At 46.2% G+C, this 16,221-nt stretch overlaps 6 protein-coding genes and 2 long non-coding RNA genes across 11 annotated transcripts; 5 read left to right on the top strand and 3 right to left on the bottom strand.

The window, feature by feature from the left end:
• The first annotated feature begins 4 nt into the window (after positions 1–4).
• Positions 5–1,472, top strand: LOC9661694 (uncharacterized oxidoreductase TM_0325). Its single transcript, XM_002982652.2, has 6 exons — positions 5–257; positions 328–517; positions 618–737; positions 821–931; positions 1,000–1,128; positions 1,180–1,472. Exons 1-6 carry the CDS (start codon positions 121–123, stop codon positions 1,360–1,362), a joined length of 870 nt encoding a protein of 289 aa, XP_002982698.1. The 5' UTR covers positions 5–120; the 3' UTR covers positions 1,363–1,472.
• Positions 1,380–2,483, top strand: LOC9661693 (ubiquitin-conjugating enzyme E2 variant 1D). The gene is made up of 4 exons (XM_002982651.2): positions 1,380–1,586; positions 1,643–1,782; positions 1,908–2,033; positions 2,139–2,483. Exons 1-4 carry the CDS (start codon positions 1,550–1,552, stop codon positions 2,277–2,279), a joined length of 444 nt encoding a protein of 147 aa, XP_002982697.1. The 5' UTR covers positions 1,380–1,549; the 3' UTR covers positions 2,280–2,483.
• A 101-nt stretch (positions 2,484–2,584) lies between these two features.
• Positions 2,585–4,992, top strand: LOC9661303 (B-box zinc finger protein 20). Of its 4 annotated transcripts, XM_002982650.2 has the most exons (7): positions 2,585–2,712; positions 2,771–2,938; positions 3,003–3,198; positions 3,250–3,434; positions 3,498–3,738; positions 3,801–4,403; positions 4,464–4,992. In XM_002982650.2, the coding sequence occupies exons 5-7, from the start codon at positions 3,559–3,561 to the stop codon at positions 4,749–4,751; spliced, it is 1,071 nt and encodes a 356-aa protein (XP_002982696.2). In that variant the 5' UTR covers positions 2,585–2,712; positions 2,771–2,938; positions 3,003–3,198; positions 3,250–3,434; positions 3,498–3,558; the 3' UTR covers positions 4,752–4,992. The 4 variants fall into 4 exon arrangements, with proteins under 4 accessions (XP_002982696.2, XP_024543406.1, XP_024543407.1 ...); XM_024687638.1 differs by having other exon boundaries at positions 3,250–3,738; XM_024687639.1 differs by having other exon boundaries at positions 3,003–3,202; positions 3,250–3,738.
• A 592-nt stretch (positions 4,993–5,584) lies between these two features.
• On the top strand, positions 5,585–7,006 carry LOC112350834. Its single transcript, XR_002993898.1, has 2 exons — positions 5,585–6,032; positions 6,179–7,006. It is a non-coding gene; the product is annotated as an uncharacterized LOC112350834 (long non-coding RNA).
• Positions 7,007–7,413: 407 nt separating this feature from the next.
• On the bottom strand, positions 7,414–7,686 carry LOC112350830. The gene is made up of 3 exons (XR_002993894.1): positions 7,647–7,686; positions 7,524–7,595; positions 7,414–7,473 (listed from the first exon to the last, which is right to left on the bottom strand). It is a non-coding gene; the product is annotated as an uncharacterized LOC112350830 (long non-coding RNA).
• Positions 7,687–9,193: 1,507 nt separating this feature from the next.
• Positions 9,194–12,508, bottom strand: LOC9661692 (U-box domain-containing protein 43). Its single transcript, XM_002982506.2, has 3 exons — positions 11,272–12,508; positions 10,906–11,209; positions 9,194–10,848 (listed from the first exon to the last, which is right to left on the bottom strand). Exons 1-3 carry the CDS (start codon positions 12,391–12,393, stop codon positions 9,365–9,367), a joined length of 2,910 nt encoding a protein of 969 aa, XP_002982552.1. The 5' UTR covers positions 12,394–12,508; the 3' UTR covers positions 9,194–9,364.
• Positions 12,509–12,827: 319 nt separating this feature from the next.
• LOC9661302 (reticulon-like protein B2) lies at positions 12,828–14,040 on the top strand. Its single transcript, XM_002982649.2, has 5 exons — positions 12,828–12,999; positions 13,118–13,298; positions 13,402–13,543; positions 13,630–13,699; positions 13,777–14,040. The coding sequence occupies exons 1-5, from the start codon at positions 12,867–12,869 to the stop codon at positions 13,935–13,937; spliced, it is 687 nt and encodes a 228-aa protein (XP_002982695.1). The 5' UTR covers positions 12,828–12,866; the 3' UTR covers positions 13,938–14,040.
• LOC9661301 (steroid 5-alpha-reductase DET2) lies at positions 14,035–14,820 on the bottom strand. The gene has a single exon (XM_002982505.1). It carries the CDS (start codon positions 14,818–14,820, stop codon positions 14,035–14,037), a length of 786 nt encoding a protein of 261 aa, XP_002982551.1.
• Between the last annotated feature and the right edge of the window lie 1,401 nt (positions 14,821–16,221).

The raw sequence follows: 16,221 nt of genomic DNA, 5'->3' as shown, positions 1-16,221 counted from the left end.
GAAAATGGGGTTTTCGATCGATTGAAGCTATGGCGATGGCGCTGTGAGAGGTAAGAAGAGAAGATGATTCTTCCCTCCATCGGGATGATAGCGCGCGGTGGATTTTGATCGATCGCTGCAATGCTCTTCACGGCGCTTCGTCGCGGCAAAATATTTGGCAGGGCTTCGAAGATCGGGGCCGTGTTCTTGAGCTCCGATGCTCGATCCTACCCCGGCCGATTGGCGGGCAAGACGGCGCTCATCACTGGCGCTGGAAGGTAGAATCCTTTGGCTCGATCGAGAGATTTTGTTTTCCTTGGAAATTTCTAAGTGTGTTCTTGATTCCAGTGGCATTGGCCGCGAGGCTGCCCTTCTCTTCGCGCACGAAGGCGCGTGTGTGGCTGTGGTGGACAAGAGCGTCTCCGGAGCGGCAAAAACCGTGGATGCGGTGAGAGAATTTGGGGGCAAATGCCTCGCCATCGCCGGTGGTGATGTCTCGATTCCTTCCGACGTCGAGAAAATGGTGCTCGAGACCGAGGTACCTTCTTTCGATTTTTGTGCCAAATTTTCTGGATTTTTGATTGATCATTTCTGGCACGTCTTCTAACTGTGATTTCTTTTGGTTTCCAAATGTCCAGAGAGCGTTTGGTGGTCTCCACATATTGTTCAATAATGCTGGGATCATGGACGCGAATGATGGTGATGCGATCAACACACCAGACGATGTCATTGATAGAACTCTCGACATAAACGTCAAGGTATGCAATCCATCTCCGAATAACAACACCACCGCATTCCATCAATCAACCAACCTTATCCCTTGCTACTTTTTCGTGCACAGGGAGTTATTTACGGGTGTAGATATGGCATCCCCGCGATCCAGAGATCAGGTGGTGGCTCGGTCATCAACACAGCCTCCTTTGTCGCGTTTCTAGGCGCAGCAACACCACAAGTAAGAGGAAGATTAAGAAAAAGTAAAAGAATTTCTATGGTTTCTATCTAATGAAATCTCTCGCTCAGATTGCTTACACAGCGAGCAAAGGCGCGGTACTGGCGCTAACTCGAGAGCTCGCGGTGCTCCACGCCCGTGACAAGGTCCGTGTCAATTCCATTTGTCCTGGACCCATCCAGACGGAGCTCATGATGAAGGTAAGCGAAGAGTTCTTCCTATGATCATCTCATTGCTCGCTGGCTAACCAGGTTTTGGACACCGAAGAGAAGAGAAATCGCAGGCTCGTTCACATTCCAATGGGAAGATTTGGCAAAGCTGCAGAGATCGCTAGAGCCGCATTGTTTTTGGCGTCGGACGAGAGCTCCTTTGTGACCGGCGCGAGCTTGCTCGTTGATGGCGGCATCACGGCCGCCTACGTCACCCCGGAGTGAAAGGCGACGACCAGCAAAGTCAAACAAATCAGTCAACCCGTCCTAAGTCAAAGTGGCACGGTACCAACGTACGGCACCTGGACTAGGGCACGGCTTGGCAGTCTAGGGCACCACTGTTTTGGACATGTCCGGTCTTCTTCTTCCTCGTCTTGCTTGAGCGTAGGGCGCGGCGCATTCCAGTCGAGCGATGGCGGGATCGGCTGCAGCGTCGGCATCGGTCACTGGTGAGAAGCTCCGATTTGGATTTTGATTTGTCAGGTCGATTGTTGCTTGCTCGCAGTTCCCAGGAGTTTCCGGCTGCTCGATGAACTGGAGCGAGGGGAGAAAGGGCTGGGAGATCCACTGGTGAGCTTGGGAATGGACGACGCGGATGACATTTACATGCGCTCCTGGACGGGCACCATCCTTGGGCCGAGCAATGTGAGCTTTTCTTTTTCCTTTGGATTTTTGCGTTCGGTGTTCTTGCTCCGTGCTACAAGTGGCTTGTATTCTTTTTTTATTTCTTGTGTGCTTCTCTGACGCGTAGAACACTTGTTTGCTGGCAGTCCATTCACGACGGCCGGATCTATCAACTTAAGTTGTTTTGCGACAAGGAGTATCCGGACAAGCCACCGAGCGTGAAATTCATGTCGAGAATCAACATGACCTGCGTCTCCCAAGACAATGGCGTTGTAAGTTGTTCTTCTTTTAGTTTTCTATGTCTTTTTGTTTCGGAAGATGGCTATTACCTTTTCCTCTTTGAGGGAAGCACTGATTTGCCCGTCATGATTTCTCAGGTAGATCCCAAGAACTTCCCCATGCTAAGCAACTGGCGACGAGATTACACCATGGAAGACATATTGATTTCTCTGAAACGAGAGATGGCTTTGCCGCACAACCGAAAGCTTCCGCAACCACCAGAGAACAGCACATTCTGACCAGCAGTACCTTGTGCTCGAGAAAATGGTTTGCCTTTTTACGATCGTACGCGTCTTCTACATATAGATTTTTGTTGTGCTACTTATGTGACATTTCGGCTCACTAACTGGATAAGTGTGTGCTGCTGCGTGTGCAGTACACAGAGTTAGGAGCCTCAAAAATTTCAACTCAAGAACAGCGAGAAAACATATCTTCATCTGGCAGACAGACAGACCACCAGACTCACAGGCTGTCAATTGTTTGAGCTTTTCATTCTAATTTCTAACTTTCGTTTGCTGCTTTGATTTACTTTCTTTACTCTTTCCTTCTTTTTTGTTCTGTTTTACTGTAGCATCCACGTAGTGCTGCGAACCACGACGGCAGACTGGCGAACATTTGGAAATGCGTGCAGCAGCAGAAGAGAGAGAGATTCTGTCAAGCAATGAAAGATTTGTAAGGATTTCCTTTTTCCTCTCGTTTGGCCTAATTCTTCGGTGTTTTGTTTCTGCAGATTGTGGAAAGCACAAGCTTGTCGTTTATCCAACCGAGTCAATACCCAACAGCCAGGCCACGAATAAGCAATGAAGCCAGAACAAATCTTGGATCAATCAGATCATGTGAACCACTTAGTATGAAATGGATTTGCCAGGAGAATAGTCCAGCGGGACAACACCACGAGGTGCGTGCTGTCTGTAGGAGATTCGTCTTTTTGGATCGAGCTAAAGCTTACTACTTAATTCCAGCTTTCGAGTGTAAAGCTCTCATTCGTCGTCTTCTTGTGATCAAGCTAAACCAAGGCAGGCCCAGATGACCGATGGTTGCTTGGCTAGCAAGGCAATCGAGTCAAGCAACCAGATCTTGGTGGAAAGTTTTTATCTTGACTTCGAATGCGTTTCTGGTGCTGCTGTCACTTTAGAGAATTAATCCATCCAGACAATGGTTGGTAAGCTTTCTCTCTTGCTTGGATACTCCTAATGTTTTTTCGGGCAGGAAATGGAGTAAGCAATCTTGGAAATTGGAATTGGTCCAAGACGATTGATCGATTACCAAAAAAAAGTTTTAAAGAAGCTTGGCAGAGGAAGGAGATATTTGACAAGTCTAGCTAGCATCGCAGTAGCAAGCCAAGTAATATGAGCACATGGCATGCTCTGTCACACTAACAGTGACAAACTGAGGTACGCCTTGTTATGTTTTTCTTTCTCCGCCTTCTAAACGAAGAACCCCTCTCTGTACATGAGTTCCTTCAAACTCGTGGGTGATCGAAGAACTTTTTGAGATTTCCAAGTTCCGAGGAGGGAGATGAAAGTCCAGTGCGATGGATGCGAGTCGGCCGAAGCAGTCGTGGTTTGCTGCGCTGACGAGGCCGCCCTCTGCCGGGAATGTGACATCCAAGTCCACGATGCAAACAAGCTCGCCGGGAAGCACCACAGAGTACCTCTCTTCAGGCCTCCCACCAGGACGAGCTGTGATATCTGCCAGGTTCGTCCGCTTTAGTTGTCTTGAGGAGCTCGCTCGCTGATCCATCTCGCTTTCCCCTCCAGGACAAGACGGCATACTTCTTCTGCCTCGAGGACAGAGCACTGCTTTGCCACAACTGTGACATGTCCATCCACAAGTTGACTGCCTCCACCTCAAATCACCGACGCTTTCTCGTCACGGGCGTTGCTGCCTCGCTCCACACTCTCTCGGGACAGGTACCAGCGACATCTCCAGGAACACCACCGCCAAAATCATCTCATGCTGTGCCCAACAGTAACAGCCACTCGAGGGCCTCCAAGAGCACAAAAAGGCGAGAGCACAGGGATCACGCCGCTGCTTTGGACGCTCGACGCCACTGCCAATCTTCTTCCCAGACCTCCACTTCCACCTCGACTACTTCCACCGCCACCGTCATCACTGGCAGCAACACGGACAATTCCAAGAGCTGCCAAGTTCCTGGAGTTCGCAAGCCCGCCGCTGCTGTTACTACTCTTCCAGTGGCACCACCGCCGCCGCCGCCGCCGCCGCCGCCGCCAGGAGATGGATCCAGGAAGACTAGCATTTTCGAGTTCCTCACGGAGGCAGTTCCTGGCTGGAAATGCGACGAGCTCCTAAACTTGCCCGACTCGTCGTCACTAACTTCGAGCTACACTTTCGATCCCAAGGTAAGATCCACTTGACTACTACTGCTCTCGTTTAGTTTTCTGATATCGTGCTTCATGCAGATCGACCCGAATTTCTCCTGGCCCTCCGCTAACGTTTCCAGCGATCAGATCTATTTTCGGTCAGTTCCTCAGATGGATAAGCTGCCCGCCGGTTTCAATGCTACTAAAGTCGTAGGAGACCCAGCTGCGTTGAAGCTCAAGACGAAGCCGGGTATTTTCTTACTCCCAGAGCCGGACGACGCCTTCCTTGTACCCGATCTCGGGCTTCACTCGGCACCCGAGTTACCGCCTGCTGTGAAAAGGAGGAGAACGTACTCCGAGCTGGACAACATCTTCCTCTCGAGATAACACAGGAACTCTTCCGTGCAATCTGGAAGGTTTCTCGGTCCTCATCGAGATGTGGATTTGCGCCTATATAGCGGCGATGGTGATCAAAGTTTAGTCGTCAGTGACATGGACCCCCCCTTTCTCGATGATGCGAAGAAATGTGTACACGTGAAAGGCCAGTAAGTAGTGGAGCTGTCGCTTCGCCCCGCATGTAAGATATGAGAGCTTGAATGAAAGACTAAACGTCGCAACTTCCAGTGCTCATCGATCGGTCCCATGATGGTGCTCATGGATTGATCCCATGATGGTGATCTTCAGCCCTGTTGGTTTAGAGACAAGGGTATCTAAAATATGTAATAAAATTTCCATAATAAATTATTGAATATTTTAATTGCCCGATTTAATCTTAAATTAGTGGCTAGGATGTTTATGCAGAAACTTAAGTATGTAAAAGGTCGCATTAGTACCTTTCTACTTTTTAACTTTAGCTTTTTACCAGGAGAAAAGAAATCTCCCAAATAGCAAACGCAAGCAGCCAGATTGTCTCTGTGAGTTTGGACAAGGGCCTGGAATGACACTAGGTACCAGATCAAAATGGCTGAGTACTCTTCTTTGGTCCCTCTTGGATCTCTACATCTAGACTATCACATTTTTGCAAGAATAAGGTGGTGATGCATAAGGAAACTTTTGACACAATAAATGCTGTATTAAACTGCCAATCTTTGTAGAATAATCTTTTTATATCTATCTATAATAATAAGAACGAAGAACCCACACCCCCGCAGCCGTCCGATCCCAGGCCCGGGGCAGCCTCGGAAGCCATGGTCCTCGGAAAGGGGAGGCCACCCCAGGCCCGGGCCAGGGCCGGTGGCCATGGTTAGCGGGAATATCGGCTCAATGTTGTGGCGGCCAATGGGCGGGATGCACGCGTGGCCGGGAAGGGAAGAGGGCGTGGTGACAGGTGTTATGCCATGCACTCCTAGGGCTCCATGGCTGCTCTGGTCGGACACGGTTTTGGGGGCATTCCCGTGAGAGCCTGTGCGTGGTTAGTAACAGGGGCGAGCAGAATGGTAGTCGGGCACACAATCCAGGCTCCTCTCGGGATCAACTCAGGACTGTGAGAGGCAAATTGGCTCATCTCCAACTCAGCAAAGCTTTGATCCCTGTTCGCCACTGCCTCACGAGCTCTTTGGCCTACAGGAAAGCAATTATCAAGGACACTCCCTCTTCATTCCCGAGACTTGGGTCACAGTCGAGCCCCGTGCCGATGCGTTTGTCATCAGCATCGGTGACACATTCCAGGTAAACAGAGCGAGAATTCTTTTGTTTCTGCTCTTCCCTCTCCTCTCCCTCCTCGCAGCGCTATAGCTGGTTGTAGATGGTGGTGCTCTTCTTTTTTCCTTTTCTTTTTATAAAACATCTCTCACGCAGCTTTCTCTTCGTCACAGGCACTGTGCAACCATCGCTACAAGAGTGCCAAGCACCGCGCAGTGATCCATGCCACCCGAGCCAGGCACTCGCTGGTTTTCTTCATCAACCCGGGGCTGGACATGGTGATCCGGCCGATTCCAGAGCTGGTGGTCAAGAGCAAAGAAGACGAAGAGCAAGATCGCAAGAGGCCGTGCGTGGAGTTTACTTGGGGGCAGCTGCTAGAATTCACCCAGAAGCACTATAGAACCGATGTCCACACGCTGGACGCGTTTGAGAGCTACTTGAGGAAAACGAGCCAAGCAGCGTGAGGACGGACAGGGAAGAACGAATGTAAATTTGCCAGGAGGAGCCTACAGGAAAGCAATTATCAAGGACACTCCCTCTTCAACCCCGGATTCTCTCGAGGCATCCCTTCCTGGTGAGGGATTGTTGTTTCAGCACATGCTCGGGACCAACTCCGTTTGTAGGAACCAGGTGTTTCGAGTTGACGTAGGGCTGTCGAGTGGCTAGCCAACACTGCTCCTGAAGTTTTGGAAATCTGACACGGCACTAATGTCTGGTTTCTCTCGAAAGAGAAGGAGAAGCCACCGCAAGCATTGCCTGGTTTAGCTTCGTTTTTAGATCGAGGTAAGTCGTAAGTTTGAATATCTTTGTATTCTATGATGTGTAGCAAGTGTTGGGAAAGGATGGGAAAGCTGGCATCAATCGGTTTGTTGCAGTAGCCCATGGATAAAACTGTAGTTCGTGGATAGATGTATGACATTATAGTCAGCATTCCAGAATCAATCCTAAGATAAATTTGTTTAGAATGATCATGTTAAAATAAATGGTGGCGCAGTTGGTCAGCGCGTAGGTCTCATAGCTGCTGAGAAATCCTGAGGTCGAGAGTTTGAGCCTCTCTCATCCCATTGTTTCCAAGTTTGGTCTGAAAAGAAACTTGGATCATTAATGACATGTTAAGTTCAAACAAAAACTAACAAAATTCACCTACATTGTCCAGAGTTTAATCAAGCCTGCAAATGATGGAACTGGCTGAGGAGAAAAGGAGTTGTTTCCAACGCTTCTGTTATGCATACACACATGCATCAGGTCAACTCCAAATTAAGAAGAAATATTACATTAGTTGGAGAGCTCTCAACCCGCTTAGATCAGGTAACGTTCCAGTAAAAGCGTTATCATTGATGTGTCTGTAAATGAAACAAAACTTGAGTACAAAGTAGTTACCATATTAGCTATTTAAATTTCAAAGAGGGTTGATATCCGCCCCAAACTGCTCAGCAGTGATCCAGCAAATCGATTTTTGTCAAGTCTCCTGAAAATACACTATTACACGAGATTGTATTCTAGCCATCAACAGCTTACATGATGGTCAGCTTGGAAAAGTTTCCAATTTCATCGGGAACTTCTCCAGAGAAGCCATTATTGTCCAGTAACCTGAAGGACAACAGGTCCAAAAACCTCCAAGAAAATGAGAAAGATACATACAAGTGCTTGAGTTCAGGTAAGAAACATATTTCTGGCGCATCCACCTCTTTGTAAACCACCCAGCATTTGCTGGGCAAGTACTCGTCTATATTATGTTTTGGCAGTTTTGCGGTGCCCAACAAAGAGCACGGGACTGTGGAAACAAGTTTACAAGTTTGTTGTGGGGGTTGTTCTCGCTTCGGCCATTTCTGCGTTCACATTCCTCCATCTCCTCCGTATGGTCAGTGAGTTCTGTTATGTTGTCATTGAGTTGTCTCCTGTTTGTTTGCGCCACCTTTCCCCTGTTTGTTTCTATTGATTGGGTGCTCCCACCTTTGGGGCCATTTGTTTTGTTTATTACTGTTTCCTTTTTATTGTTTGCTATTGTTTGTAATTGTTTGTAAAGACTAATGTCAATCAATTCATTAGCAGAACCGGAAAGAAAAAGTTAATCAGTGAAAAAGAGAGAAAAAAAAAGATCAAAGCTAGTCGGGCATGTGAGCAAGATTAGTTACAGTCATTAGAACACCAAGTGTAGCAACAGATAGAAAAGCAAAGAAACACAAATACCCATTGAAAGCAAATAGATTCTTGCAAGCAATACAATACATTAGCGAACTTGTCCAGTTTTAGTCTGTGCATTCTCTCTATGATAATCGTTTGTTGGTGTATCTCTATTCATGTGAAAAATTGGACAAGTTCACTAATTTAATGTATTGCTTGCAAGATTTAATGCTCCCAGAGTGCCTCATGGGGTGATGTAGATTGTGATATGTTGAACAAGCTTTGAGGATCTACCTCTTCCCAGCAGACTGGGCAGATCTGTTGGTCCCATGAAATTGGTGGTTGTTTTTCTGCATCCGAGCTCCACAAGCAGGTGGTGACTCCCCATGCAGTATCTTGCTGAGTTCTTCTGAATATTTAATAAAGCAAAATATTACTTCTAAGCACGATTAGTTTATGTTGATCACTAATGGGGATCAAAGCACTGAGAAATCAATGGATTGAGAAATGAATAATAGAGATAATTCTTTCTGTTTTACTTCTTTATTAGAGGCTATAGTAATAACTTAGACTTCTAATACCCGGAAAATATTTGAATTTAATAGACATTCTTCTTGATAAGAGTTTCACTCACTATTTTCCCATACAGCAAAATAAATAAATTGCTACACATTGCATGTAGCAATGCTTGGTTTTCTTAATAGTAATGTTATTCTTACTTATTAATTTAATTGATCAAATAAAGTTTATAACTATAAGCATGTTTTAAGAAATTTTATAAATTATAAACATGTTTATAAATTATAAATACAAGATTAATCTAAATGAATTAGATGGTAGAATATCCTAAAATATTCAAGCATATTCTAAATATATTCATTACCATCCTACAAGTTTGCTTAAGCAAACTAAAAACATTATAGCAAGTATGAAAGTAACAATCAGCTTTTTACTCTGGTTCATAATGTTTAGGAACAACTTTTTAGCATATTTCAATAAATACTATTTAGAAATAATATAGACAACTTATCCCAATCATCCACCCTGAAAGTTCATAATAATAGTTTGAAAATCAAATGTAATTATGAACAATAACTTAGCCCACAAAATGCAGTGGATCTCCATCGTAATGGAGAGCACCACGCAAGGGTCAGCCATGGACTCTTCGATCTCAGGCACAATTGCCTGAGATATATATCTCGTCTTTGCATATATTTACGTCGCTCATACTTGAATCAGTTAACAGTGGCCGACTCCCCTGTGGCCGTGTACGTAGAGCCTTTGGCCATCATGCCCAAGTGCATCAAGGCTTTCGCAGCCGACTTCCTCGCACCTATGGAACCCGAAGTCATTGTCGTGGAGAGGCTCGACTTTGCTATCCTCGAGTACGTGTCGTCCCTGTACTTCCGGCACTTGAAAATCCTCTCGAGGAGTACCATGGCCTTCTCCGTCAGGCTGCTGGACCTCCCAACCAAGCTCACCGCTGCCGCTATCGCGTTGTTCTTCACCAGGAAATCCACTCCTTTGATCCGGAAACTCTCGTCTTGCACCAGCGTGAGCAGCGCATCCATCCCTCTCTCCGCATTGCGGGCATTGCTACCGCGGATCTCTCCTATGAGCAACGGCACCACCCCAGCTTCCACCATGCAAAAGCTCGCCCTTGCGTTGCACTTTCCTGGATGAACCACACACAACCTGTACTGCTTCAGTCCCAGCCTCGCTAGAAGCCGCTTGAAAAACGATTGCTCCTGGGTTAACGACGGTGTCCGCTTGGATAAGTTGGCGAGGTTGGCACACGCGTGCTCCCTCGCCCGCTCTGATCCAGTCTCCAAAGTGTCTCGCAGGAGACGCATCACGCCGAGTCTTGCCAGTTCCTGCTCGGAGTTGGCGTCGAGCACCGAATCCGTTAGCCTTGTTAGAACCGCAGCCGCCTCCTCTTTCATCCTTGGACTTCCCGTTTGCATGCAGCTGATAATGATCCCGTAAGCGCCCCCAGCCGCTAGCACCTGTCTGGCTTGTGATCCGTTCTTTGTGATCCCGGAAAGTATTCCCAGTGCCAGCTCTTTGTCTTCAGTCGACGTAGCTGCTGCTTGATCCAACAGCCTCACAAAGGACATCACTGTGCTTGAGGAAGGCTGAATGGCATCTCTCGTGTCTCTGTCTGCTGCGAGCTGGACAATGACTCCAAGGACGCTAGTTCTTCTTGGGCCAGAGTTGTGTTCGGAGGACGCATCCAGCAAGTACCGGATAACTTCTGCATGCTGACGAACCATTAACCGGACAGTTTTGCTCTCCCTTGATAGCGAATGTAGAATCTTGAGAATGCTGCTCTGAACCTGTAAATCCCCGTCTTTCACCATTTCTAAGAGTCGAGGGACGTTCTCTTCGGTAGCCAGAGCTGGCACACACTCTCGTGTGCTTGCGAGGTTTGCCAAAGTCTCCAAGGCATATACTTTCAAGTCCCTCACTGCCATTGTCGCCAAACCAGCTATTAAAGGGATTGCACCAGCATCTCCGATAGCGTCTCTGTTCGTCACTGTAGATGAAAGTTTCTGTATACATCTTGTAGCTGCCATTTTGCTGTCGAGCGATTCAGACTTCAGCATCTCTACGAGTGGAACCAGGATACCTGTCGATACAAGAGCTGCACTGCTAGCGTCGTTAAACTCGAGCTTCGTTGCAATTGCCTCAGCCATCTCCAGCTTTACAGCTTCATTTCCTGCACACAATCAAGATCAACATCAAATAAATAAAGGTGTTTTCCTCTCTTACATACCTGTGTGAAGATTATTGATCAGAAAATCAAATACTCCCGTTGAAGCTGCTTCAATGGCCACCCATGACTTGTTCGAGCACAAGTTCTCCAAAAGCTTCATGGCATGATCTTTCTGCTCCACCGAGTCGACAGTGGCCGCACTTGCAATAACAATGATGGACCCTGGCTGTGCAAGAATCACCTCCTTCCCTTGTTGCACTTCGGAAATCTCCCGAAGGAGACTCACAGCATCGGGGCAGTCACCATGACACTTCGTCAGGATTCGCAGCACCACGGGAACAGCTCCAACTTCAGCGATATGTATCTTCAAGGAAGTTCTGTCATTAGCAGCAGTATTGTGATCACGACCAAGAGCGCGAGCCTTACCTTGCAGTCATCTCCAGATTCTCCAATGGCTAATAAAATCTGAAGTATCTTAGCCCTCTGGTCTCCAGCAGAGCTCTTGAGTATCGCAACCAGCGGCTCCAACCCGTCCAAAGCAACTACATGCCTCTTAAAGCAAGAGCCAAGCCCGATCAGATTCTTTATGGTGTCCAAGGTTTCCTCAACGTGGACGCGCTCGAGCTTGATCTTCTTGATCGACCGAGTCAATTTATCGATGTTCACACGCCCCAGATACTGCCGGATCGCGTTCTCTATCGACCTGTTCCGGACAAGGTTGACGCTACTCAAGTCGGCATTTGTAACGGGACACTTGGTATTTCCCCGGTTGATCCACTCCATTATAGCCGACTTCTCGTACGTGACACCGCCTTCCACCAGCACAGGCTCTCTCATCAGCTGGCCAGTGATCGGGCACAGATACGACGCTGGAATGTCCTCCGAAACAAAACTATCGTCCAGAGCTAGAGAATCCGATTCAAGAGAAGGGGCGCTGTCCAGAAGCTGCACCAGCTTCTCTAGCTCCGATAGCTCTTCGACCCTGCCGTCTACTTCGAGCTGTCTTTTGTCTTCCAAGAGTTCCTCCTTGAGAGAAGACACGGACGCGGCCAAGTGCCTTGATATGTCGTCCACAACCTTGCTTTGGAGCTCGTCATCTTCATGAGAAATAGCGTCACTCAAAGCTGTTGCAAGCTCGCCATTTCTCGGATCCGGAGAGAAAGTAGCCCTTGTAACTCTGTTCCTCAGCTCCATGATCTGGTCCATGTTCTCTACCTCCGAGCAAAGATCCAAGTGAGAAGTAAAATCGAGCATGATATCGCGAATTCTCTGGCTTATCTCCTGAGACTTGTAAATCTGGAACACCCTGCTCTTGCGGCGGCAGCATTGCTCCGTGAGCCTCACCAAGCCCGTAACATCGTCCAGGATTTTCAGGAGCGCGTTGGCCGGGCATTGTCCAAGCGAGAGCTGCTTGAATTCCACCAAAAACAAGGTGGATTTGAGGAACAGGGACTTGTTGACGCCGATCTCGTTCACTCCAGCCTTGAGAGCATCGATCAAGCAGAGGATTTCGTGCACCAGATGCTCGGACACCGCCTTGTCATCCATGGAGAAATCCCTGGAGCCTGATCAGCTATAAGATACCTCCTCCTCCGCTGGATCGGATGAAGGCGCCATGGCGCTCGCTATCACGACGCCATTTCCGCGACGCGGGGCTAGGGCTCACCGCGTTTGACTGTCGAGAAAAGAGTAGACGGCATTCTCTTTTCAAATCAAATGCCGCCGATGGAATTTCCACCTGGCAATTCAGCGGACCAGATCCATTTCCAGATTCCAGAATCCAACGGCCCCAGCGACCTCGTTGACTGTGCCGGCGACTAGCCTTCGTCATGATTGCCCCGGATCTCAAACGGACGGCATCCGCGACGTGCCCGCCAATCGACGACCCCATTTGCTGGATTCTTCCCAAATGGAAAGTCCCGGGAATGGACGGTAGTAGATGGGCGGCCAGTGAATCTCGTTTAATGCCCCGGAAAAAAAGCTCGTAACATTTTGGGTATCATTCGTTCTTGTCCTTGGCCATGGCGGACCTCGCCGATCAAGTGAGCTCCGCGGTCCACAGCGTGATTGACTCCTTCCAGAGCGCGCCCCAGGCGCCGCCGCCAAAGGCATCGGGCAAGAAGAACGTCCACGAGCTCCTGGGAGGCGGCAAATGTAAGATCGATCGAGAGGGAGAGGGATTTATACACTAGATAGATCAGATATTCCAATGCCGTGATCGATCGATCGATGCGCGCTCACATCTGCTGTGTTTGATGATCTCTATTGCCAGGCGCCAATGTTCTCCTGTGGAAGCAAAAGAACGTCTCCACGAGCCTCCTCGTTGGGTCAACAGTGGCGTGGTTTCTCTTTGAGTGGTCGGGCTATACATTGCTATCGCTCGTTTGCAATGTTTTGCTCTTCCTCATTGTCATCCTCTTTTTGTGGGCGACCATCGCATCGCTGCTCCACAGGCAAGTAGAAAACAACGCTTTGGTTTTCTGGATCTTCCTCTAAGGATCTAAGATCATTTCATTCGATTGAAAAGTTCTCATTCTTTTCTCTTTTGGTTTCTAGGCCTCCACCTCCAATCCCCGAGATCGTTCTCACGGAAGAAATGGTGCACGACTCCGCCGCCACTCTCCGTGTAGAGATCAACAAGGCCCTTCTCGCAGCTCACGATGTTGCTATTGGCAAGGACTTCAGAGTCTTCCTCAAGGTAGAAAAAAGGAGTGCCTTTCTTTAAGTTTGGAGTGAAAAAACCGAGAGAAACCAAAGCATTGTGCTCGTGACTGTTTGTTCTAGGTGACAGTGGTGTTGTGGATCCTCTCCAAGCTCGGCGCGTGGTTTAACTTCATCACCCTTGTCTACATCTGTAAGTTCTTATAAAAAAAATCGTTGTTTTGGATTCCAGATCTGATTGAAACTGCTTCGATTTGCTCAATCAAACAGTGGTGGTCGGAGCTCACACGATTCCAGTAATCTACGACAAGTACCAGGACGAGATCGAAGCCATGATCGGCAAGCTGTTTGAAGAGGCCAAGAAGCAGTACTCCAAAGTCGATGCAAACGTTCTCAGCAAGATCCCTCGCAGCGCAAAGAAGAGCGAGTAAACTTAAAACTATAGACATGGAGTGTTTCTATCTTGCAGTTTAGCTGAAATAGCAGCCTCTAGTGTAGTTCTCTCTTGATTAAATACGAGAGCCAATGTTAACAGAGGAAAGGAATCAGCGGTGTTCTCCCGCGCGGATAGTCGGGGAACTTGTCCACGTACCAACGGTGATGCGCGCAGGCACGTGGCGCCAGCGTGGCAACGGTGTAGAGGAAGAAGCCCAACCCCGCTGGCGACCACGTCAGTATGGCCCATCCCAGCCACTCCACAATCTCGCCCAGGTAGTTTGGGCATGACACAAACTCGTACAGCCCCCCGTACGGAACCCTGTACGACACACTATCCTTGGCGGAAGATCTTTGTTTTCTCAGCGCGATGAGCACGCCGTCTGCCCAGATGTTGATCGCCATGCCCGCCACGAACAGGAATGCGCCGATCGCAAACTGGGCGCTGCGAATCCATCGCTCCGGGTAGAATCCAAAGTGGGAGATCCAGCGCAGTTGAATGTAGGTGTTGAGGGCGTTGAAGAGCGCGGCGAGAACGGCGGTGACAAGCGGCATTGGCGTGGAGGAGGAGGAGCGGCGGCTGAGGCGGAGGGGATAGAGGAGGGTGCGATGGAAGTAGTGGGCGAGAAAGAGGAGGAGGAGGAGCCGTGGGGCGGCGGTGGCGGCGTGCTTACCTCGGTGGAAGATTAGGGCGGGGACGAGGAGCGTGGGCGCTTCCATGAGGAGCCAGCCCAGATGCGAGGGAAGCGTGGGCAGGGCCGAGAGCCGCGGCGTGAGATGGCGGCCATACGTCCGGATTCCCACGGGCCTCCGGAAGCTGAGCGCCGCGCGCACGAATTGGATCCACACCAGGAACTGGAAAACGCTCTCCTCCTTCATAGCCGCCGATTTGATGTTGGTTTGAAATTTGGCGCTAACCTCATGATCAAAATAGTAAGTTTTTCATTAAAATGGACTTAGGTTTATTTGGATTCCATGACAAAATTAAACAAATTATGTTTCATGAATAATATATATATATATATATATAAAAATATATATATATATAAAAATATATATATATATAAAAATATATATATATATAAATATAAGATAGATTCAAACACATAAAGTGTTAAGAAAATAATAATTAATTTTTTAAAAAAATTTAAAATTTAAAAATTAATTAATTTAAGATCAATAAAATTAAAATTTTAATAAAACATTCAATAACAGTTTCTTCATTGTTGAATACCACAATGGGCATTATTGGATTTCCATTTTTGTGTATTAAATTTTTTAAAAGAATTCAAAGTTAATTTTTATATATAAATTTTATATAATTTGACATTTACTATTCTAATAAGTACTTTACAAATATTATCAAAATTATATTTTAAAAAATTAAATTTAAAAAAGCTATTCTAGTAATAAATTTAGTTATTTCAAAACATCAGCATTTAAAAAATTAATTCCTATTCTTAATATTTAATAATATTTTATATATTTTGATATTTACATGCATAAAAAATTTTAATGTCTTGTTCAATTTTCTATTTTATAAGTATATATCTAAAATATTGAATAAAGTCTATGAAATCCATGACAAATGTGGTTAAAAAATATTTAAATAGTGTTTTATATATATATATATATATAAGGTTTGTAAATATGTATATGTATATATATCTAGTATAATACTATAGCACACCTATTTGAGATTGAATGTAATCCATCCATTCTTGTATATAAGTAAAGGCTTAAATCCTAATTAATATATTTATTTTTATATCGGGAACATTCACATTGATGGAATTGAAGGGTAGTACTTTACTTTAATGTTTGTGATTGTACTTTTTTGTTTTTATTTCTTTATTCTCTTTTACATTTAAATCTATATTAGTTTTTTGCAAGATTTAGTTGTAAAATCAGTCATAGTTATCAACAATTTTGTTGATAGTTTTGTGGGAATTTCAGATTTTTGTGGTAATTTATATTTGCCTAACATAAACTTTAGATGTTCCATCTAACTTATTATCATTATCCTTTTATCTTTTGGAGGGGAGGATGGTGTAAGGTTTGTAAATATATATATATATATATATATATATATATATATGGATTACCCTGGCCACTAATTATATTACTATAATATATAGACCATTTATTTGGGACTAAATCTGGTCCATCCATTTTTATATATAAGCAGGCTAATTAATATACCTATTCCTCAAGCACTCACACATACATACACATATATATAAAAGCTAATTAGATAAATAGGAAAATGAAAATATGCAA

The sequence above is a fragment of the Selaginella moellendorffii genome, unplaced genomic scaffold, assembly GCF_000143415.4.
Source record: "Selaginella moellendorffii unplaced genomic scaffold, v1.0 SELMOscaffold_54, whole genome shotgun sequence".
Lineage (NCBI taxonomy): Eukaryota > Viridiplantae > Streptophyta > Lycopodiopsida > Selaginellales > Selaginellaceae > Selaginella > Selaginella moellendorffii.
The sequence above is the reverse complement of the archived record's forward strand: the minus strand, read 5'-3'. Positions and strand labels throughout refer to the sequence as shown.

Coding starts and splice junctions, on each gene's coding strand:
- LOC9661694 (XM_002982652.2), top strand. CDS start 121: ATGCTCTTCACGGCGCTTCGTCGCGGCAAAATATTTGGCAGGGCTTCG. Junction 518..617: donor AAATGGTGCTCGAGACCGAG/GTACCTTCTTTC, acceptor CCAAATGTCCAG/AGAGCGTTTGGTGGTCTCCA. Junction 932..999: donor TAGGCGCAGCAACACCACAA/GTAAGAGGAAGA, acceptor TCTCTCGCTCAG/ATTGCTTACACAGCGAGCAA.
- LOC9661693 (XM_002982651.2), top strand. CDS start 1,550: ATGGCGGGATCGGCTGCAGCGTCGGCATCGGTCACTG. Junction 1,783..1,907: donor CCATCCTTGGGCCGAGCAAT/GTGAGCTTTTCT, acceptor GTTTGCTGGCAG/TCCATTCACGACGGCCGGAT. Junction 2,034..2,138: donor TCTCCCAAGACAATGGCGTT/GTAAGTTGTTCT, acceptor ATGATTTCTCAG/GTAGATCCCAAGAACTTCCC.
- LOC9661303 (XM_002982650.2), top strand. CDS start 3,559: ATGAAAGTCCAGTGCGATGGATGCGAGTCGGCCGAAGCAGTCGTGGTT. Junction 3,739..3,800: donor CGAGCTGTGATATCTGCCAG/GTTCGTCCGCTT, acceptor TTTCCCCTCCAG/GACAAGACGGCATACTTCTT. Junction 4,404..4,463: donor GCTACACTTTCGATCCCAAG/GTAAGATCCACT, acceptor TGCTTCATGCAG/ATCGACCCGAATTTCTCCTG.
- LOC9661692 (XM_002982506.2), bottom strand. CDS start 12,393: ATGGATGACAAGGCGGTGTCCGAGCATCTGGTGCACGAAATCCTCTGC. Junction 11,210..11,271: donor AATCTGGAGATGACTGCAAG/GTAAGGCTCGCG, acceptor ACTTCCTTGAAG/ATACATATCGCTGAAGTTGG. Junction 10,849..10,905: donor GATCAATAATCTTCACACAG/GTATGTAAGAGA, acceptor GATTGTGTGCAG/GAAATGAAGCTGTAAAGCTG.
- LOC9661302 (XM_002982649.2), top strand. CDS start 12,867: ATGGCGGACCTCGCCGATCAAGTGAGCTCCGCGGTCCACAGCGTGATT. Junction 13,000..13,117: donor GCTCCTGGGAGGCGGCAAAT/GTAAGATCGATC, acceptor CTCTATTGCCAG/GCGCCAATGTTCTCCTGTGG. Junction 13,299..13,401: donor ATCGCATCGCTGCTCCACAG/GCAAGTAGAAAA, acceptor TTTGGTTTCTAG/GCCTCCACCTCCAATCCCCG.
- LOC9661301 (XM_002982505.1), bottom strand. CDS start 14,820: ATGAAGGAGGAGAGCGTTTTCCAGTTCCTGGTGTGGATCCAATTCGTG.